General features: G+C 44.9%; 1 protein-coding gene across 1 annotated transcript in view; it reads right to left on the bottom strand.

The window, feature by feature from the left end:
• The window catches only part of MPHOSPH8 (M-phase phosphoprotein 8), a 303,929-nt gene that overhangs the window by 5,686 nt on the left and 274,237 nt on the right, over positions 1–24,006 (bottom strand). The window contains exons 11-14 of the mRNA XM_078657070.1: positions 12,730–12,884; positions 9,592–9,746; positions 7,799–7,926; positions 5,119–5,202 (exon numbers count right to left, since the gene is read on the bottom strand). Coding sequence (XP_078513196.1) covers positions 5,119–5,202; positions 7,799–7,926; positions 9,592–9,746; positions 12,730–12,884 — 522 coding nt within the window. The remainder of the gene's footprint in view (positions 1–5,118; positions 5,203–7,798; positions 7,927–9,591; positions 9,747–12,729; positions 12,885–24,006) is intronic.

The following is a 24,006-nucleotide window of genomic DNA, read 5'->3' as shown; positions in this document are numbered from 1 at the left end:
CCACTTGCCACCACAAAACTGTGACCACAAATTCCGACCTCTTAATGCTTCCTTGAGTAACTTTCACTTTTATTCATCATGCTCCTCAAAGGATACACCATCTTGGTTAAATAGTTTATGAACTTGCAATAATATTCTGTAATCCCCAAAAAACGATTGAACCTCACCCATGTTTTGGACTTGATAATTTCCCTGAAATTACATGGTTTGGCATTTCTCCAAATCCACTCCAATGGACACGTATCTCTTAACCAAATCCTTAAATTTCAAGCTGTTTAGCAATTCCTCAAATGGTTCTACACATCCAAGCATAAGTTCCAACCACACACTTGCAGCATTTGGAGATTCTGGTGTAATAGTTGAAATTAGTTGAACTGCGTACCTTGCTTTCCTATATTTGTAGCATTGCACATTGTTTACACTAATTACTTTTTTTATTGTCCATCACAACTTTCTCTTTTTCGCTATTTTCTTATATCACTTTTAGATTTAACATGTTAAAACAGTACATACCCGTAAAGAACACACAAAACGAGAAAAAAAAGTAAAATTAACAAACTGTTGTCAATCGTCGCATTCTCAACACGGACTCCTTTGCTAATTACTGTTTTTTGAGTTACTGATGTCAAGTTCTGAATGTATTATTGATGTAAACTTTATGATTTTAGTGTCGGACAATGAATTGATTTTCAACCCGCTCCCTAATATTTATTTTAGTTTGCTACATTTCCAGATATGTTTAACCACATGTGCCTTCGTTTAGGTAACGCACATTATATTGCTTCACAATAGTTGTGCCCTGATCACATACAACATCCTTTCGAGTCAACAAGGATCCCAATGCACTTCTATTATCGAGGAACCAATGTTTCAATGTTTGTACTATAACACCAAATGTAATGGTCCCCAGTTTATAACATCATTCAGGGGGGCAGTGAGTGTTGGAAGCACTGCTGTCTATCCAGTGAAGTCCTGTATAATAATTTTCTTGTCTTTCTTATATAGCACGAACTAGACTCGAGACATCGGGTATCAGAGCGCTTTACATGAGCCCCAGTTTTGTTACAGAATATCACATTCATTTTTGTATGGCACTGGGAGATTAAGTGATTTGCCCAGAATCACAGGATGTTGAGTGTCGTTTGCAGAGACTCGAACCCGGTTACCAGGTCCAAGGTTGCCCGCTCTAGCCGCAAGGCAGAGCCTTTCATTTGTCCCTCTCCCGCTGCTGACCGGTCTAATAAAGCTTGGCCAATTTTAGATAAACACTTTTTTTCACTTCTACTCACGACACACATGCTCCCTCATAACATCTAGCTTCCCGAAGGCAACCAGAAAAGTACTCTGGCAAAGAGACCCCTGCTGGGTCAGTTGGGCATTGCAGCGCAAGCCCAACAAGGAGCTGCCCTATGATTAAGCATGACACCCCTTGGGGTGTGTGAGGGCCCTTGCTCCTTATTGGAGCACTCCCAGTGCTACTAGGCACTCTCTATCTAGCACCTGGACTTCAAACCCATCTCCTTTCCCTCCTTTTCCTTTCCTCCCTCTTAGGAACAGCTTACTCCTATGTTTTGCAATAAATGTCTTACGCTCCTCTGATAGGCCTATGGCTGCTCGACCACACTACCACTAGTAGAGCATCTTAGGTTTGCATCGAGCCCTGTACACTTTTGGGGAATCTCTGGACTCTATGCACGGTATACCCACCCATATACCGAGCCAGCTTCCTACAGATACTAATATCTACATGCCGGTTCCTCACCGATCCCACCCACCTCTTTTTTCTGAAGCATGGTCATAGATCAGAATAATTAATAAAGTTCTGACTTCGTTTGTTGCACTACACATTCAGATTGATGCTACCATGGTCTCTGCCTCTAAGGACTCCGAAATATGGTCAAGAAACTAACATCAGTGCGCTAAAGAGGTACTCTCTGGTTCCAGAGATGTCATACCTGCAACCCTTCCAGTGCTAAGATAGAGCCAACAATACCTACCAAAGGAAGAGATCTATGACACACGTTTCCAGGTCCATTAGATGCCTGGGAATGTTTAAATGACGTGGAATCAGCAGGTACACTGAGTATCCACCAGAACGCTCTTTATAGAATGTAAGTTACTTTATCATTTAAGCCAGGTGGTTTCCACAGGAATTTAGGATCACAAGAGGTGGGTGTGGGCGCTGAGCATTTCTTTTTCATCTGGAATTCATCCAATTCACCACCAGGAGTGGGCAAGAGCCATCAGCCTCAGCAGGGATAGCTAGACTGCAGATTCACCATCTTATCTTTGCTGGCTGCACGTTGATGCCATATCAAAGCTGGTGGGTGCTAGGGTATTGCTCTAAGCTTGCTTCACATCTCGAGCCAAGTTGTCTTTCAAACCAAAAATAGGAAATGGTTTTCCATCACTTGTCGTCTCTGACCAGGCATCTCTTAGTATCAGAGGATTGCTTTCGGGCTGCCATTTCAGCAATTTAGGGTATCAGTCATGAGGGTTTGCCAGAATGAATGTTTCCCATGTTAGCTGATCAGCCAAAACTATCACAGGCAAACATTTTCAACATCTGCACACTAAATGAATCAGGTAACAGACCTCTATTGGCCCGATTGGCTGATTTGGAGATTGTGCTGAAAACATTTAGACATACGTGCCCCCACACGATGTGTGCAGTTTGCGAAGGTCAACACAAATATTTTTTCCGTAGGTGAGCACCAGGTGCAAAAAGAAAGGGCTAAGGCTCCAGTTGCTCATAATTTGTAACCCTTCCTTAGATATAGTTCAACTTGAGGTTTTAGAGAAAAAAGGCAAATCCTATTTTGGATTCTACACTCCATAATATATTAGGTGATGGGTGGCCATGTTACTCTCAATTAACTGGTCAGATTACAACGCTAAAAAAGCAACTCCTGGGTTTATCTATGCAATTTCCATGAATCAGGAATTTCTGTCTAGACGTCTCATTTATAACAAGCATTTGCAATGCAATAGGTCTCGCATTTAAGCAAGTCCTTTTATTTTTGTTTTAAAAACATAAATAAAAGGCATCATCATTTACAATGCCAATAGCTTAAACTCGTGTAACTGCGAGACCGGTGGGTGCTGCCAGTCGCTCTCCCTGCAGGAGGGCAGGTGGGTGCTGCGGCTCACTCAGCCTGCAGGAGGGCAGGTGGGTGCTGCTGATCACACATCTCTGCAGGAGGGCAGGTGGGTGCTGCGGCTCACCCACCCTGCAGGAGGGCAGATGGGTGCTGCTACTCACACTCTCTGCAGGAGGACAGGTGGGTGTTGCGGCTCACCCACCCTGCAGGAGGGCAGGTGGGTGCTCCTGCTCACACTCTCTGCAAGAGGGCAGGTGGGTGCTGCCAGTCACTCTCCCTGCAGCATGCAGGTGGGTGCTGCGGCGGGGGCCCCTCCTCACCCCTACAATAGGCAGGTTAGGGTCTTCCACTGGGCTGCAGCTTATCACCGCCTCCCCAGCCGGCCTGCGCCGGGAGTCCGCCGCAGCCCTCTCTCCTCTCCGAGCCCAGGAGTGCGTCGGTTTCTGATCAATATCCGATTTAGGTGCTAATTCTTGGCTTTTCTATAGCTGTCACTGGGTGATGTATGAGGCTTCACCCGGGGATCGCCTGGAAAAAAAAAATCAAACAAGATACAACTTTTCAGTTAACAATAGGCTAGATTGAATATTATTTGTGGGTCCAAATTTCACAGGTTGCAGGGGGTGGGGGAGGGGCAGACAAAGTGCTGCTGTCCGAGAAGGGCGCGTGCATCAGCTCATTTAACTAACTAAACGGGGACGGGTTGATTGGGGGGGAGGGGGGCTTGCAGACACCCTGAATCTGTTCGATGGAGGATACGGTGACATATGTATCGGGTGGAATATTAAGACATTGGACAGAAGACTCCTGTCAGGCAACTCACTGTAGGAAAGGGGGGGGGCTTCTACAAATCTGAAGGGGGGCCGTGGATGGATGCTTCTAGAACACAACTTAATGGGGCAGAAAGAAGAAGGGAGTTGGGGGTCTCCAAGGGCGGAGGCTACAAATGCAGAAGGTGAGGTTATGGGGGTCAAAAGAGGGGGCTGTAGACAGAGCAGCGGGGTACCCGGGGGATTCTCAGAGAGCACATGCTAATAGTGAGGGAGTGAGGGGTTCGAAGGACGGTGGCTAGAGAAGGGAACGGTGGCGAGCATGGGTGAGTGGGTGGCCAAAGAGAAGCTTAAACAAGCGTGTATCTGCCTTGTATAGTTGCAGCGCGCAGTGAAACTAAAAGCTGAATCAAGCGCGCGGTGGGAGTGTGTGAGCGCGGTGTGAGCGTTTGAGGCAGAGTGTGCGCGCGCACATGGTTTGTCTCCCTTCACGCACCAAACCGACAACAATAGTCTCGCCAAGGCGAAGTAGCGCATGCACTGCATTCACTAGCCTAGACCTAAAAATGGTAAATGGATCGGTAGTAGAAGAGTGGTGCTTTGTGCGAGGTTAGGCAAATATGTTTTGTGCCAAGGTCTTCCGACTATGGGCACATAAGACAAGCATAAATGTACACTAGGGCTCACTGCCTTTAGCTCTAGATAATCTTTAAATGACCAAACCTGAAGCATTCTTTTGTACACTATGTAGGCCCTGTTGAAGGATTTTGCTGATCTTAAGGAGGCTATAATGATACCAAAAGGCAACAAGAAAAATCACAAATGCTGTACTTAGTCTTTACTCTATCTCCACCACAACTGATGTGGAATTGCTTTGACCAGAATTTTTCGAAAATAAATGCTCACTGTAAAAATGTTTCGACTTATCCCTGCAGGAACCCCCATGTTGTGCTCTCAACTGTACTTTAGTAATCGTTCCAACTCAGTTCAAAGAATTTTTTTCCAGACATGCAGGGTTCTAGGATAGCATATGGCCTGAAAGCACAGCTCAGCGGGCGTTATGAAGGAAGCACCTCAGTAATAATCAGAAGAAAAGATTCTTCTATTAAGTGTTCATAATAATAAAGAAATACTTTTTTGTAGGATTTTGTGAGATGAAAAGAAAATTGCTCATTTGGAACAGCACAGCATCATAATAGATACTCTGATTATTAAGCTGCTTTAGTATTAACCTGTATTAAGCTTACCTTTGCTTTAGGGGAGTCAGTCAATCGAATGAAAAGTTTATTCATGCCGATCACAGGGTTAAAAGAATAGACAAAGAGACTATCCTGAAACAAAGAAATAAGAAAAAATAAATTAATGCACATTTTTACTTTAATGATCTAAAATTGCTAATTTAATACTGAATAAACCAAAACAACCACAAACAAAACAGTGTCACTTATGTTCAAATGCTGAAGGAGCCGGGTTTCAGCCTACACACGGTTTTGTGCCGTCTTACCCCCATTGAGTCTTTTTCTATTCTGCACACGCGACCCCCTGAGGAAGCGCACTGCTGTGCGAAATGCATTGGGGACTTTAAACCATGTGATCTTTCAACATGTTGTTTATTGATGACTAATTTTGGAAAAAACTTCGTGATTATCCTATCATATGAGTGAAATATGAAGATAAATGAATAAATAATGGAAATCATTGCAAACATCATGGAGTAAAAAATGTTTATTGTTTTGCTTCAACTACCTTGGTACATAAATATTTAGCATATTGATGCACAAGAGTACTTCAGGTTATTCTTACTCCCCGTAAGATTTTCAGTACCAAATGCTGAAGTAATCATCATAGAAAAAAGCTTTTTAATGTTAGTTTAAAGAGTACCATACTTACTATTATCCAGATCATCTACTTTGGGGTCCTATCTGCCCCCTATCAGCAAAGCACGAACACCCCATCCTCGATGCCTCCATCCACTGAGCTATATTCCCAGGAACCTGGAAACATGCCATAGTAGCACCCTTGCTCAAGAAACCAACCACTGACCCAGCCACGCTCTTCAACTACAGGCCCATCATCTCCTTCTGGCCATACCAGATACGTTCTTGGAGAAACTAATCAACTGATGCCTCAGCAACCACCAGCTCTTCCACGCTACACAAACTGGATTCAGGCCCATTCACAGTACAGAAACAGAACACATTGCGCCATGGACGACATCTGCATGATCCTTGACAGAGAACACACAGAAGCCCTCACTCTCCTGAACCTCTCTGCGGCACCTGACATGGTCTCAGACCCCATCCTCATCAGGTACACCCACAGGATTGGCATCACAGTCCCTGCGTTCCACTGGATCTGCTCCTTCTTAAAGCAGAGAGCACAAGGTATCGGCTTACGCCTTACTTCTCGGAATCCGTCAAACTCATCTGAGGGGTGCCTGAAGGTTTATCTATCAGCCCCACCCTCTTCACTGCATACATGAGCCCTCTGGCCAGTGTCATTGGCGCACCCAACAAACATTCTCTCCTATGCGGATGACACGCAACTCATACTCTCCCTCTCTGGCAGCACCCCCAACGTAAGAAACAAGTTCACTACCAGCAGGACTGATGCCGCTAATTGGTTGACCGCCAATTGTCTCAAGGTCAACACTGACAAGAAATAAGTATTGATCTTTGGTAAGACCTTGCCATGGGACTCCAATTGGTGGCCAGCCGAACTTGGATCCACCACAACCTCCAAACACCCATGCCAGGAACATCAGAAACATCAACAGCAAACTGGACATGACCATACAAGACATGTTACCATTAAGTAGGGGTGCATGTACCTCCACCGGGGGTATTGTGCACTCAGCTAGATGGGGGCCTTACCTATACCTCAGGAAGTGGGTTGTAGGTATGCATGTCAACTCTTCACATTTTTCTGCACCAAAACACGTAGCCTGCAAGGGCAGTGTGTGTGCGTTAAGGCACAGGAAATTTAAGGGTGGCACAATATGTGCTGCAGTCCTTAGAGGCTTTCCCTGTAAAGTGCCTTTGGTACCCATGGCACCTTTTACAAGGGACTTGCATGTGGCCAGAGAGGTGCAAAATGGGAGTGCAAAGGTAACGTTTTTGGGAAAGAATACAGGTCCTGGTTAGCAGGAACCCAGGGCACACTTAGTCAAAGAGCATCAACATCAAGCAAAAAGTTGGGGGCAACCATGCAAAAAGGGGCACTTTCTGAATATATCACACTGTAAAGCCTCAGAAGTGGAGTTTACAGTACTAATGATCAAATTGGAACCAAGCCCCTACCTTCCTCCTAGAGTAAGTTTTAACAACTAAAATACAACTACATTTGGAGAATTAAATCCCAAGGAAATACTTGGCTAACCAATTTCAAGCAAACACTATCCAAGTGTGTGAATCAGAGGAGTAAACAGTACTACTTACTGGTATCATGCAATTGTGATAAATAGCACATGGAATGATGCAATAAAATAGCCTTTGGCCTGAAGAGAACATTCGAGTTGAAAGGGGGGAGGGTTCATGACTACCAGCTGTTGCAAGCATTGACAATTGGTTGGCTGAGGAGGGATGCCTGGAGCTCTGTCAGTAGTTATGTATGTTACTATTAACTACCTACTAGTGCTATGTATGTCAATTGACTGTAACCAGGATTATGAGACCTTGAGCATACCCTGCATTAAGATGTGTAGCTGGCGGTACTGCATACTATGATATGAAAACGCAATAAATTGAATTTACAAAAAAAAAAACTGTAATAAATTAATTTGACAATGCATGTTTGTGGTCTAAGTTAAACATCTGAAAACAAATCTAAGGTTTAACCTATTTGCAAGGTCAATCTTGAACACTAGATTCATGCAAATTAACAAGGCAGATAAATCACTGAATACAGCAATATAATTTTATTTTTTACCAGAAACACAGGGAGCTGAAATTTATCGTTTAAAACCACAGCTTGAACACTGCAAGGTCCACAGAGTCGAGCGACAACATCTTTTCCAAAAAAGTTTGCATGAAACACAAACAGAAGGATCCCAGATCCTAAAAATAAAACAATTTAGCAACGTAAGTACTTGTTAATACTCAATGATTAACAGAAAGATATAAAGGCATGCTTAGATTACTTTTGCAAGCACATTTTATTGGATTTTGAACAGGTTACAATATCATTTCCATTCCAATGACACTTTTAATGCATATATTTAGTTTAAAATCACAAAGACTGCCCAACATCAATTAGTTTATTTCTCAATTTTTCCTTTTTAGATTGTTGCCACAACTGGGTGGGATATACATGACAACATGTCTCAAGGTTATTTCTGCCCATTCTTTAATTTCCTTTAACATTATCACTTTGTTATAAACCCTCAGAAATCAACAAGTGCTTGCACAGATGGCCAATACTGTAGATTCTGTGTGAGGATGTAGCCCTTCACATGCTCCCAGCTTAGTCAGAATTCTTAATGCATGTTGAAGCTACTTGCATACTAGGCAAAAATGACTTAATTGTAATCATAGCTATCAAGCATGAGAATTCTCGCCTAGTTAACATGGAACATCTGTACCCCTGTGCAGAACCCCAAAACACTTATAAGGGTAAGTTTTTTGAATTTCTGGTTTGTTTCTTAAACTCAACAATCGCCATCAGAGTGTTGGTACTTTTTTTTTCTAACTTTTAGTTTTTCTTTAACCCCTTCCATACAATGGCCGACAGCAGCACTACCTGCCCAGTGCTGCCGTTGGCCAATGGCCGAGGCGGCCCGGCCCGTTTTGTGGAAGTGACGCACTTCCGCAAATTCACGGGCGCATGAAACGGGCTAAACAACCTTGCGATTAAAAAAAAAAACTCGCTGTTGTGAGCAGTTATACGGTGCCTTTGTAAGCAGGGAGAATGAAAGACACATCAGTAAATAGGCATTATAGCCTACAGACCTGTTAATGGTAAAATGCTGCATTGTGGCTTTATGGCTGCCCTAGCTACTCCAGAAGGCTCAACCTGGACACTCAAAACAGTTAAGACAGTTCATCTTCCATGCTATACTACTGTGAGAATCCCCAGACTCTAGACTCTCCCCTTCTTACCTTTCACAACAGAAAAACATTTCAAATAAAAACACCAAGATATGGCTCAATATGCACATTTAGAAACACATTGTACAGCATGAGCTGTCTGCCATTCAGATACTTCACTTGTCGTTGGAATCAAGAGCAGTCACAAATTATTGTCCATGTTGGACGGGCCAAGGTTCCCAGCTGGGGAAACAATGTGAGCTAAGTCAGCCAACCGGACAAGTCTCCAGACTGAATTATCTTACTTCTTCACTGAGGTAATGTTACACAATTCCCAGTGCTCTCAGGTGCTCTGTGACTCTGGTGGACACTCACAGGGAGCATCAAGCTCTGCTCTAGGGTAAAGGTAGCCACACTGAGACCCCTAGCCTCCTCGCTACTCTGTTTACCTGGCTTCCATCACCCCACTTATGGACTATTCGATGTAAAACTCACTGTATACATTGCTCTGCATCAAGGTTTGTCCTAATTCAAATACAAACATGCACCACTTTATTCATTTCACAGATACTTTCAATACGTTTTTTCTTTAACAAACATTTAATGCATATGCAAACCTGAATAGTAGAGGCGAGTTATGCAGATTATTATATAATGCATCACATAAACGCCATTTTAGGACAAAAAATGTATTACCTTCGGGTATCACATGTGGTGGCCTATAATTGAAATCCAGAGCAAAATCAGGCCCTTCACAGAGTCTGTAACAGGCTATTGGAAAAACTAATTCATGCAGGATGAGACGTGACTCAAAGTAATCTCTGATGGTTTCTTCTGCAACTCTCGAGACGCTGAAAAATATTAGGACACATTTACATTTCAAAAAATAAAATCTTTACTAAAAAAAGTGCTTAATAGATGTAAGCAATTAACTTTTGTACCAGTGTGCTAGACAACGAAGTACTTGCCAGTAATCAATGTTTTCCATCATGGGTATATTTTCATAACTGCTAATTTCGAAGATAAACAAAGGAGAACAATGTTCTCTGTGTTTTCTTGATTTTTTCTTCTTCAGTCAGCGGTAAAATAAAATACAATGCATTTTGTGGGTTAAAAAACAACAACATTTAATCCGGTCCTGTATACAAAATATCAGCAGTAGGGTGAGATTGGAAAAAGGCTTATTATAGGTGGAGCATCACAGAATACAGAGAAGTGGCAGAGTAATTTAATTTAAAGTTCTATTCTCTGTTTGTATAAACCAGGCTTCTCTTACGAGTAGCTCATGAGCTACTGGTAACTCTCCAGCTACTTGTCAGTAGTTCTCCCGTGTCCAGCCAAGCATATTAAATTAGATGGAGATTTGCTTGGCTGAATTAATATATGTAGACCAAAATCTAGAATGTGTATTCTAGACAAAATATGTATTCTCATAATCTGATGTTCAAAGGTTGATATGTGACTGATAAACAATGTGGTGTTTGGGAGACTTCTTAGTAATATTATAACATTGGTGTCAGGGGCTTTGCAACTATCTCGGTTATGCATTACCTATGCAGAGGCATTCCAAATTGACAAAACATGATTTACATTAATGCTGATAATTCTGCCTAATGCAATGTGGAGATCACAGCTTGCATATGGGAGCCACTATTGCAATCTTTTCTGATGTGGCCATTGTTAATATTTGTAGCATAGGATGATTTTCATTGAACAAAAGTAGCTCTTATTACAAAACAGGTTGGATACACATTTATAAACAGTAAAAGGTGCCAATCGTCCAGTGTGATTAATGCGTCCCCCTCCCACCATTGCAACAGACTTTCAGATCTAAGGTGGTTCTTCGTGATCAACTGCCAACCCCAACAAATAAACTGCCAACCAAAAGGAGCATAACAACTTTACTCAAGCAGTCTCTCAAACCACTCAATATCATGCCCTGACCAGCGACGGCTCCCCCACTGGAGCGTCACCCCACTTACGTGCCCCCCCAAAGCCCCAGAGATAAAAAAATAAAATGGTAATTGACTACCATTTTATTTTGTATTGTCCCGTCCTGAACCAAGCGCCAGGAAGGGGTGGGTCTACTGACTGAGCAGGGTGGAGTGGTGGACAGAAGGCTGCCTTTGTACTTGTTTAAAGTGCACATGTGTCTCTAGCCAGACGTTTTGAGAAGGCCAACCACACATGCGCTTTTTAAACCTCTTAAGACAGCTAGGTTGAGAGCAAGGGCAGGCATCAAGTGCCCTTGGGAGTGCAGAGAGAGGCCGCTCCCATCAATCAGGGCACTGCTCACATGCTGGTTAACAGCATGTGTGCAAGCCTGGATTGGTGGAGGGAGTTTGCTGGGGGCTGCATTGCAGTCACAGCAGACCAAGTTGGACTGAGGTGGAGGTTGTCAGAATCCGGCAAGTGCTTTTCTTTTTATCATGTTTAAAATACTAGATGCCAGCTGCCACTGGCCCTGAATTCTCTCCAGATCTGTTAAATCTATCCAGAAACCACTCCCTCCCATTCTTCGGTAAAGATATTAGGGCCACACACAATATTTCGAAGAATCAACCTTAAGGACTTTGCGGTACTTCAAGAACGTAATACCTTCCTCCCTACAATAAGCAGCAATATAACTTTTTGCAGGGACCAATTATGGTGCTTTCAGGGTCATGCCTCCATAATCCACACACTAAAACAGACCCATGTAACCAACCTCAGAGTTAGTTCATTTTGTCTAATGAACAAGAGATAATATCCCCATCAACATTCATAATATCCTCTCCAGGTTAGACTGGGGAGGGGTGTAGACTGTTTAGGAATATAATAACATAACTTTTGAATTATAATTACAGGTAAAAGTTTTTCCTTATCATTGTGAGTCTTTATTAATATTTTGAAAGAGAGAGAACACTTAGTTAATCCCAACATCAGAAATGGAGCAATTTAAAAGTGTATACATTTCGAACATGAGCTAACCTACATTTATCAAAACACTTCAAGATAACCAGTTCTATGGAGGTCTCTCCAATTTGGGTCTTTGAATGGCACGGAATCAATAAAGCCAGTATAAACAATCCGAGCTAAACGGAGTCAGAAATAAAGTCAAAATAAATTATGGAGTAATCGAAACAGAGTTGCAGAAAATCAAAACTTGTAGACTTGTAAGACACTTGTAGGGTGGTAAAGGGATATTCTGGGCAAAGTTAAAGCTGATTTAAAACCAGTCAACCTAGGGGCACTTTTTTTAGGTACGGTCATAATCAACTGACACAATTATTACTCTTGGAATCTTATTAGGTTATGCAGATTTGTAGAGTGCACTATTACCCGCTGAACAGCACCATCTCAGAAGATGAGGGGAAGGATGAGGAGGAACATTGGATAGCCAACATGAATATTGTTACCAAAGGTAGACTTTCTCTTACGAAGGATGCGTCTTCCCAAAAGATTTCTCAAAGTATGAATGAGGCCCACTGTGAGGCCAGCCTAATTAAGTAAATCACGTACTAAAGGCCTTGCATATTATTCATCTCTCTATGCCACAACTACTAGACTCTAATATTTGCAATACAAAACAATGGAGCCTAGACATATGAAAGCCACAATGATACCAATCAAATGGTTATTTATTCCACACAATAATCAAGAAAATCTTTCTTCATAAAAACACTGCTCAACAGCGCAGTGGATGTGAGTAAAAAACATGCCCAGTGTTCGTTCATCGGTACTACACACAAATGAAAATCTTGATCAAGTGCTAGACCTCAACAGATCGTTGCAGTATCAATCAGAATTGCATCCACAAGAAGAAAGGATGTCTAACAGCAACAAGTCACTTACGTTTCCAGGTGAGTTTTAAGAAGTTCATACACAAGTACATTATTGCTCAGTTTGGCAAAGTGCAGTGCACTATTCTGGTGTTTTGACAATGTGTTGCAGTCTGCTCCAGCTTCAATAATCAGTCGCACAACGTCAAAATTACCTCTCTTACAAGCCTAAATGATGAACAAAAAGTAGGATGAAATTAAAAGAAAGGAAACATTGCCATTCCTGCACAAAACCTAGAAAAAAGAAAATTTACACAATATGCATTTGTTGTTTAACTTGCCTTGATAACACTAACATTTAATAATTCTCAAAAAGTATATTTAACTACTATCCAATGGAAAAAATGAAATTAACTTCATGGTTATGTCAAATAGGTATTAAAACTGACCATTTCCCACCTGGTACTACTTATTAGAGAACAAACCTTCCACTTTTGACGGCATCATATGAAAACTAAATAGTTACTATTAGTTGCAGCAGAAATGTTAAGATTTTTCTGGATTCACATGCTGGGCATTATTCCACCATCTAGTGGTTGGGTCTGAAATGGTCTCTTATAGTACCATATCCCAACCCCCAGGTGGCGAGGACCATTTTGTCTTGTCCATCCCCATATGACATTGGGCGGGGACGGACGGACAGACAGACAGACAGACAGACAGACAGACAGACAGACAGACAAAATATTCCCTATGAATTCAAGTGCTGCTCCTTTCCTCCTTATCGAGTTAGCTCCTGGGTTTTGATCCCACTGCTACCCCCACTGTATAGTAACATGTCTGGACAATTTGGACTATCTGCCTTACAAAACTCCGTTTTGTTGTCTGTTGAATCCTTGCTTGCCAGTGCACAGGAGACTAAAAACTGGTTTATCTTCCTGATTTGTCTTGCTTCCTGCAAGAAATGCATAACTGCTCTTTTGACATTCAGAGCAAGAACAGCTCTGTCTGCTTGTGATCTTGGTATTTGGAAGAATCAGTATCTGTATAGGTGGTTAACTTGAAAATGTGCAACTGGAACCAAGCTGCACCCAACTGAAGAGGCCCAAACAAGATAAAATCAATTTTGTGTTGCTGGTCTTTCAGTTAAGAGAGGGCCTGCCTTCGGTGTTTGGGATGGACCACTCCTATATTGCAGGAGGACCAAAGCTGATTTACATATGGCTGGGTCAAGCATTCATTACTTTTTTAATACTTTATTGTGAAATTACATTTAGCAGAAATTGTGGGCTTGTTCTCATTACCACGCTATCCGAATGTGTCTTTAAGGAATGTTCTTTTGTCTTGTTTGCAACTCACTAACTCTTCGCAAAGGTGTCATGGCAATCAGAAAGGCTGCCTTGTGTTAAAAGCCTCAGTCCTGCCTTATGCATAGGCTTGAAAGGTAGCATAAGCAATAGGTTTAAGTTCCACAATGGGGTGGATATAGACCCTGTTTAAGCTATCCTCCCCTCTTCTACAAATCTCTTTTTCCCCAGCATGTAGAATGTTCTTCCCATATTGCCTCCAGTGTGAATCACCATGGCTGAGGTGTACCTTACGTCAGGCGTATGAAAGGCCCTTATCTAGAAGGTAAGTAAGACATGCAAAAAAAGTAGCGTCCTGTGTCCAACTGTCCTTAGGGTTTATTTAATTAAATGAAACAATGGCACCCCAAATAAACAATTTCATACATTTAGTATGAATACAGTGAACAGTGTTTAAAAATCTCGCACAAGAGTTAGATATACCTTTTTGTTGATATGGTATCACAAATGGATGGCTTTAATTGTTTTTATTGTAAATCAAGTTTTTTTGTGTATATTTTTATAGTCCCTGATTAAGTCCCATCGTGGGGACTAAACACAAAATGGGCCATCATTGCACACATTGACCTTTTAAAAGAAGGATGGAATAAAATCGTATGTTTTGGATACTAAAGAAGAATCTGGAATAAAGTGCTTGAAAAAAAGTTCCTTGATTTAGCTGCTCCTTTTCCATTGATGAACTGTGTGGGAATACACCTGACCATTCACCAAAAGATTTTTAGTGAAATTATTGGTTATTTGGGGTGCCATCCTTTCTTTTGATTAAATATTATTGTGTTGTATGGGATCTGGGGGCAGTCTGACCTCTAGAAGTGGGCACCCACTTTTGAATTAAGGGACAGACCTGTTTAGCTAAGTGAAGCCACAACTTCTGCCTTTTTCATTAAATGGCCCCAGGCTCTACCCTGTTGCAACAGGGTATAAACTAACCGTTTTGAGGTGTAGCATTTTTGCATGGTGGTCCATCTCCCTTAGGACTTCCATGGCTCTCATTGGAAGAAACATGTGTCCAAAGTCTAGGCCCTCAGGAACAATGCTGCTAGGCTAAGGATTGCTCGTTTCGGGTAATATTTATGGCCACCTAGGATTGTTAACACATCCTGATGTGTTGGTAGTCTCATTATTACTTGGTCTTGTGCCATTTTCACCAGATCTAATAACCAGGCTTGTCTGGAACAGTGACGTGTGGTCAAGATTTACAAATCATGGTTACTGCTCTGCACCCTCACCTGTCTAACACCAGTATAAAAGAGATTGTGGGAAAAGCATAAGCAAACATTTCTCTGACCATAAAAGTTACAAGGGATTCAACAACTGATGGTGCAAGTACCTCGATGCGAAGATTTGAGATTCTACCTTCTGCTGTGCTGCAGAGACATCTATCTATGGCTTGCACTATTTCGAGCAAGCATCTCTCCGCTAATTGCTGTTTTAGTTTCCACTCGTGTGAGGTGCTCGATTGCCTGCTTAGCCTCTACGCCACTGTATTTTGAACTCTTGGTAGGAGCACGGCTACTAGTGTAATTTGTTTCTTAATAGCTCACTTTCATATCACCTGAGGTAGCTGGGAAAGTGCGTGCAACTTTGTTCCCTCATTTGTTGAGAGAAAGTGAAGAAGTTGCTTACCTTCGGTAACGATATATAAGTAAGAGACATATATTAGTTATAGATTCCTTACCTTAGAATTACCCGCAGGCGTCAGACTGGATCCACAGATTTTTTCATTAGCAGTACCCCTGCATGTCGGTAGGTGGCGTTGGTCATCTCCACGTCGGTCGCTGGCATCGTGTTCGCCGGGATGATATCACGGTATCTACGCCACCCCTGCGCGCTGACGTCAGTTCTTTACACAACATTCCATGCCAGAAGTGCAGAGCCAAGCAATACACTGACCACTGGTGCATAAAACTAGAGCCCTGAAAGGGAGTCCCTTACACTAAAAGTCAGAACGAGGAGGATGGGTGGGGCGGTAAGGAATCTATAACTAATATATGTCTCTTACAGATATATCGTTACCAAAGGTAAGTAACTTGTTCATCTGGAAGAGACTATTAGTTATAGATTCCTTACCTTAGAATAGATACTCCTGCAATAACAAAGGAGGTGAGTCTTCGAACTAAGTTCACAGCATTAAGTCCTGGAGAACAGAACGGCCAAGAAGCCGTCCCTCCGGACTTGGCTGTCCAGGCAGTAGTGTTTTCTGAACGTGTGCAGGGATGCCCACGTGGCCGCCTAGCAGATATCATTTAGGGGGACTCCACGTCCCAAAGCAGTAGTAGCTGCCGTTGCCCTCGTGCAGTGGGCGCGCAGCCCACTGGAGGTTCCTTTTTCACCAAAGAATAGCATATTTTGATGCAAAGGGGGACTCATCGAAAGATGGTCCGTTCTTGCACGGCCCGACCTTTCTTGGCGCTCACATAGCCAACAAAGAGTTGATCATCCATCTGGAATGGTTTTGTGCGATCCAGGTCAAATGATAGCGCACGTTTTGGATCCAGACGGTGGAGTCTCTCCTCCTCCTTGGAAGGATGTGGGGGCGGGAAGAAGGTGGGCAAAGAGATGGTCTGTCCTATGTGGAAAGAGGTAACTATTTTGGGAAGAAAAGAAGGCCTATTTCTAAGGACACCTTTTATCCTGATGAACAGCCAGGAAGGGAGGTTTAGAAGGAAGAGCCTGCAGCTTACTGACCCTGCGAGCAAAGGTGATGGCAACCAGAAAAGCAGGCTTGAGAGCCAAGAGTCAGAGAGAACAATTATGTAATGGCTCAAAAGGAGCACACATAAGTTACGTTAGAACCAGATTCAAGTCCCACTGGGGCATTACGAAGGGAATAGGAGGAAAGAGGTGAGTGATGCCCCTAAGAAATCTATTTACAATAGGGGACTTGAAAAGAGAAGGCTGATCAGGAAGCCAAAGAAAGACTGAAATGACCAAAAGATAGCCTTTCAGGGTGTCCAGAGCAGAGCCCTACTGGGCTAAAGAAAGAACGAAGAGGAGAACCTCTGAAAGAGAGGCAGAAAGGGGATCCAGAGCCTTTGCTGTGCACCATGCCACAAATTTGTTCCATCTACAGGCGTATATTGTTTTAGTGGAGGTACGCCTGACTGCCCAATTTACATTACAGACTTCGGGAGAAAGGTCGAAAGCGGTCAACTGTTGCCGCTCAATCTCCACGCACGGAGGTGGAGGTTGGACACGTTCGGGTGGAGGACCGTCCCCTGCTGCGGAAACAGAAGATCCTCCAGAAGAGGCAGTCTGATCGGAGGATCGATGGCCATGTGCAATAGCTCGGGATACCAGACTCTTAGTGCCCAATCTGGAGCCACAAGTATGACTTGGGCCCGGTTGCGCTTGCTCTTCTTCAGCACTCTGGGCAGAAGTGGTACAGGCGGAAAGGCGTATAGAAGACCACAACTCTACTCACAACGAAAAGCGTCGCCAAGTGAGTGCCACCTTGGAAATTCCAACGTGCTGAGCTGCTGACATTGCACGTTCTCTTCGGTGGCAAACAGATCTAACCAAGGCTCTCCCCACTGCTGAAAGAGACCTTGCACTACCTCTGAGTAAAGACGGCATTTGGGATTCATCATGCACCTGCAGCTGAGTTCGTCCACCTTGGCGTTCAGGTAACCTGCCAGGTGTTGAACCACCAGACATGCCCTGATGTTCCAGCCATGTCCAAAGGCTTCTTGACATAGGGTCCACGACCCCACACCGCCCTGTTTGTTGCAGTACCACATGGCGGTGGTGTTGTCCGTGAACACCTGCACTACTCTTCGACAAACAAAGGGAAGGAATGCCTTCAGTGCAAGACGAATCGCCAGGAGCTCTAGAAGGTTGATGTGGAGCCTGGACTTCGCCAGAGACCAGAGGGCTCTGATCTCTGCCTCCCCCATGTGGCCGCCCCATCTCAGTAGTGATGCATCAGTCACCACCGTGAACTCTGGTTGGGGAAGGTAGAGGGATCTCCTGTTGACCCAATCCTGGTTCATTAGCCACCACTGCAATTGGTGTGCAGTGCCCTACGATATCTGGACACAATCGGAAAGATTCCTCTGATGCTGTGCCCACTGGAACTTCAGGTTCCCACTAAAGAGCCCGCATATGCCATCTAGCATAATCCACCAGCAGATGCAGGAGGCCATAAGGCCCAGCAGCCTCAAGGTCAGTCTGACCGAAACCCAGGATAGAGGCTGAAAGATCGAAATCATACCCCGAATATACCGGACTCGCTGCTCGGGAGGATAAGCCCGAAACTGCGCTGTATCCAGAACCGCCCGATGAAAAGGAGCTTCTGAGAGGGAATCAGGTGTGACTTCGGCACGTTGATAGTGAACCCCAGCGAATGCAGGTCTGCCGTAGTCTGGAGGTGGGAGACGACAGCCTTGGGCGAACTCGCCTTCAACAGCCAGTCGTCGAGATAGGGGAAGACTGCGACTGCAGCTGGTAAGGCCAAAGGGGAGCACGGTGGACTGAAAATGTTTGTGGCCTACTGTGAACCATAGGTAACGCCGGTGGGCAGGCAGGACGGGGATGTGAAAATAGGCGTCCTGCAAGTCCAACGCTACCATCCAGTCTCCAGGGTTGAGGGCAGACAGGACCTGAGCCAATGTCAGCATTTTTTACTTCTCCTTCCGGAGGAAGGTTGACGTCCCTGAGATCCAAGATAGGATGCAGGCCTTTGTCCTTCTTGGTTACCAGGAAGTAATGGGAATAACAGCCACAACCTACTTCTGGCACAGGAACATGCTTGATAGCTCCCTTGGCCAAGAGAGCCTTAACATCCTGACGGAGAAGGGCCAAATGATCCTCCCACATGCGATGGAATGTGGGTGGCATGGAGGGATGGGTAGTCTCAAAGGGGAGGGAGTTGCCCCTTCAGACTATCTGCAAAATCCACCTGTTTGATGTGATGCTACGCCAGTGGGGGAGGTAATACTAATCCTGCCAGCTACTGGTGGCCCTGAAACGTCGGACTAGTAAGGTTTGGAGGCTGCAGCAGAGGGAGTGCTGGTGGACTGGCTGGCCCGCCCGCTGGCCCCCAGACCCACGAGGCTGGGTCCCATGTCCCCAGTCGCACAGAGGCTGGGTAGCTTGCACAAGCCTGAGGCTCTGGGTGGAACGTGGTGGGGCACCCCTTCCGTAGCCACGAAAGGGGCGAAAAGCAGATTGCGCGGGGTGAGAGGTGGTAGTGAGGCCCAAGGATCTGGCTGTAGCCCTAGAATCCTTACAACGATCGAGCTAGTTGTCCGCTTTGTCGCCAAACAAGTGACGGACATCAAAAGGAATGTCCAAAAACATTGATTGGACATCACCCGAGATGCCAGTAGACCTCAGCCAGGCGTAGCGTCTCAGGGCTACTGACGTTGAAATCGTCCTGCCTAGCGAGTTGATGATGTCCAGCCCACTTCGTATGGCGAACTTCGCTGCATCTCTACCCTCAGCCACTGCACAGGAGAGAACGGCCCGGGCCTCCTCTGGGCACTGTGGCAGCACCTGCGCGACCATATCCCACACAGTGGGGTGTAACGGGCCAATAGACATGCAGTGTTCACTGACCGCAGTCCTACGCTGGCGGAAGAAAACATCATCTACCCAAGATGATCCAGCTTTTTGGATTCCCTATTTGATGGAGCAGTAGGGAATGCGCCTTTGGAAGTGGAGGCTTGGACCACCAATCTTTCGGGGGTAAGATGTTAAGAGGAAAATGGTGTCGCCCATGGCTGGGCGTTGGGCAATCATCCTATCCACAGGGGCCCCTGTGCTAGGCTTGAACCAAGTGGCCAGAAGGACGTCCGTGAGGGCCTCATTGAGCGTCAGAAGGGGGTCCGAAGAGGCTGCTGCCGGTTGAAGCACCTTGGTCAGGAGGTTAGTCCTGACCGCCACCGTAGGAAGCTCAAGGTTCAAGGCCCCAGCCGCCCTACACAACACCACTGCTTAAGAGGCTCCCTCCTCCGTAGCCACGGTGGGGGTAGAAAGCATGCCAAGGTCTGGAGAGGTGTCCAGACCACTGGCCTCACCCAATTCCTCTCTCCAGTCTGGTTCGTCCAACGGGTCTGCCAAAGAGTCAACAGACCTCTCCCAGTCCTCCTCACCCTCCTCTGGCTGCAACCTAGGGTGATCAGGAACAACAGGGTAGAACACTGGTACAAAAGTACCAGCTGGCGCCACACTGGTGTCCGTCGAAGCCGGTCCGGCTCAGTGTCCAAGTCGAGGAGGAGGCCGGGGTCGATGGCTGCTGGGGACACAATCGGCGCCGGAGGAGGTGTTGTAAGGTCGACCTGAGCCAATCCGGATCCAGGCCTGGATCCCTTAGGGCCCTGCAGCGCCGGGGCCGAAGCCGCCGCCATCGAAGGCATAGAACCCCCAGCCGAGTCTACTGGGCCTGAAGGCGCGTCGGCAGAGTTGGGCTGCCCAAAGATGGAATGCAGGGCTTCGTAAAAACTACAGAATTGGGCAGGGGTCGCTCTGGCTCCCGGGAAGAAACGGAAGGTCTGAGAAGGCCCAGTAGGCCTCGAGGATGGAGCCAATGAGCGACTACCTTCCGCATCCCGCGTCCCGCCGGCCGACAAACGGGGAGAACCCGAAGAGCGACGGTTCTTCTTAGCCCTCTTTTTGTGCTTCGACTTACCTAGAAAAGAAGCTGATCCGTACCCGCTGGCACGGACACCTACTCACGAAATATCTCAAAGAGAACATTATTCCCATTGGCCTACAGATAAAGATCGAACCAGCTATCTTTGTGGAGGTGCCCAAATTCAGGGAAGGGTTCAGCCATATATCCAACAACTGCTCCCGCCACTGGATGGTGCTTGGGGTAGAGACGGCTGCCCACCAAATCCAGCTACTGACCAGTGAGATCAAGTCGCTTAGAGCCGAAATCGCAGCAGATGCGAACCTGGCAGGCGCCAAAGAAACCCTCAATAATTTGGAAGCTACCTTAAAAGACTTCGACCTCACCACACAGAATAAGAAATTAGAGAAACTTGCGAGAGATATTAGACTCTATGATAAAAAGAAAACCTACCCATATCTTCAAGACGATTATTACAAGCAAGACCAACAGGGCAGATTTACCAACAGGGGCAGAGGAAACTTTCGTGGTAGGAGAAACTACACTACCTTCTCCGATTCCTCCTATAGCTCCGAAGGTGAGCAGGATTTTGCCGGCCCAAGTCGCCCATATAACTATCCGGATTACAGCTACGATCAGCAACAATACGCTCCTTTTTTAGGACCGCGCCCTACACGATGGCGCCCCCCGAGAGGGAGAGGGAACTATTTCAACAGAGGCCAAACACGTGGGCAGAACCAGAACACCACCAACTGGGACACCGGACGGGGCCAAACACCCAAACAGGTTCACTTCCAAGAGGAACAACACGGGGAACGAACCACCCGGAACAAGACCTACCGGTGGTAAGGGATTCAACCACCACCAACCCTATTGTAAATATCTCGCAGTATACCCTTAATGAAGATGAAATACGTGCTTTAAGTAAAGGGCTATCATATGTACCCACCAGCAAACCAGACCCTTTCACTGTACGGACGGAACTTTTCAAATTCTTTAGAAAAGTCAGACTCAAATATTTCTTCAGAAACACTGGACCCTATAGAAACCCTTCACTTACGGGGCTCAGGATTCCCTCCACCTTTGTGCCCCCTTCATGTACGATGACCAGCAAAATCCTAGCTTATGAAGCGGTTGTGTGGCGAGATGTCAACTCTACTCTGCTCAAACACACATATACTAAATACAATACTAGCAAAATTGAAAAAAACGCCCTTCAGTCATTGGCGAATAACACAGAGGTTGTGATTAAACCTGCCGATAAGGGCGGAGCAATCGTCATCCAAGACATCAAGAAATATGAGTCTGAAATCCAACGTCAATTAACAGATGGCATCAGCTATAAGAAATTGCGGTCCGACCCCACTCAAACAATAGCACGTGAGATTTTGGAAATAACCAAACTAGGACTTGACCAGGGTTTTCTCTCCAAAACTGAGTATGAATTTCTTAATCAACAGCACCCACGTCTGGCAACCATTTATACTCTGCCTAAAATACATAAAGACATGACAGATCCACCTGGACGTCCGATTGTGTCTGGGTGTGGTTCTATTCTAGAACCACTCGGACGTTATGTTGACTTTTTCCTAAAACCGTTGGCAGAGTCAACACAAACGTACTTGAGGGACACTCTACAAACTATTAACTTGGTTGAAAACTCACCTTTTGATCCGTCAACTCAACTGTTGGCCACCTGTGATGTGGTGTCTCTGTACACGTCCATCCCACAAGAAGAAGCAATAGCAGTCATTACTAGATATTTAGACTCACGCCCGATGCCCACGCAAGTTCCCACCGAATTTATCATAGCATTATTGCGCATTGCGATGACTATGAACTTTTTCACATTCAAGAATGAATTCTTCTTACAAATCAAAGGCGTGGCGATGGGGGCTCCCTTCGCCCCGGACGTAGCCATCCTGTATATGTCTGCCTTTGAAGATACTAATGTACTCAATATTCTCAACCCGTTTCGAGACCATCTGAACGTGTGGGTTCGGTATATAGACGACATCCTAATAATCTGGACCGGCGACCTGACCACATTCACTGAGTTTCACGCCTGGCTCAACCAACAATCACCCCATTTACAATTCACTGTTAAATCTGACAATCTAAATATTGACTTTCTTGACATTACCATCTACCACCAACAGGGTCTACTTCAAACAACTCTTTATCGTAAACCATCTGAGAGGAACTCCTTACTTCAATACAGCAGCCATCACCCCCGCGCACTGCGGGATAATTTGCCCTTTGGACAGTTCCTGCGCATCCGCAGGAACTGTTCAACCAAAGAACACTATTTCCAACAATCAGAAGAACTATCTGACCGCCTGAGAATACGTGGTTACCCCAAACGACTGGTGACCAAGGCTCGCAAGAGAGCGTGGTTCTACCCAAGAGAAGAACTTCTGAAAGGCAAAGACTCTATTACGGGCCCGTTGGACCACATTGTATGCGTCACCACGTTTACTACGAAAAGCAACCAAATCAAAAAGATTGTGAATCATCATTGGCAACTGGTCGCAGATGATATTGGCCAACCCACTAACCCTCTCCATGCGTTCAAAAAATCCAAAAGTGTTAGAGACTATGTGATACGTTCCCTCCTACCCACCAAGCCGGAACCCACCGTAAGAACACTCTGGAATCTTCAACCAGTGACAGGACACTTTAAATGTGGCCACTGCAAAGCCTGCGACAGCACGACGCAAACCAAGGAGTTTCAATACAAACAGAAGAAGATCCAACTCAAAACTCTTACAAACTGTAACACCGCTACGGTGATATATGCCATTGTGTGCCCATGCAACATGATCTATATTGGCCAAACCCAACAGAAGATCAAACAACGTATCTTACAACACATGAGCAGAATAAGATGCGAGGTGGCTGGTGCCCCGCTAGTAGATCACTTCAGATCAGCTGCACATCCACCTGAGAGTCTAAAATGGATTATAATTGAAAAAGCCACTCTAGGCCCCAGGGGTGGGAATATTGCAACTATATTAAACATCAGGGAACTAAAATGGATGTTCTTTTTTAATTCCATCCAGTCAGGTTTAAACGAACATGATAGCTCCTTCTCTCAACTTGCAACACTACCCTGAATATCATTGACTTTATGTTCTGAACCGTAACAGCAATTAATCATCCCCTCGGGACTGATATTGCTTTACCATCATGTGTGAGGTACGCATTGGCAAAAGTTTTGTGTGTTTACCTAGTAATTACCTTGCACCGGTACTATACATTGCAGTTAATTAACGCGTTGATACATGCATGTTTGTCGTTTTTCCACTGTGAGTAACATCGTGTTTCTAATGTAATTTTATTTAATTGTGATGTACACCTTGAGATGTTTTTCACAGTCACTGCCTTAACCATCATGTGATAGGTTCGC

Source organism: Lissotriton helveticus, chromosome 8 (genome assembly GCF_964261635.1).
Source record: "Lissotriton helveticus chromosome 8, aLisHel1.1, whole genome shotgun sequence".
In the NCBI taxonomy this organism is placed as follows: domain Eukaryota; kingdom Metazoa; phylum Chordata; class Amphibia; order Caudata; family Salamandridae; genus Lissotriton; species Lissotriton helveticus.
Note: the sequence above shows the minus strand (reverse complement) of the source record. Positions and strands in the feature narration are given on the sequence as shown.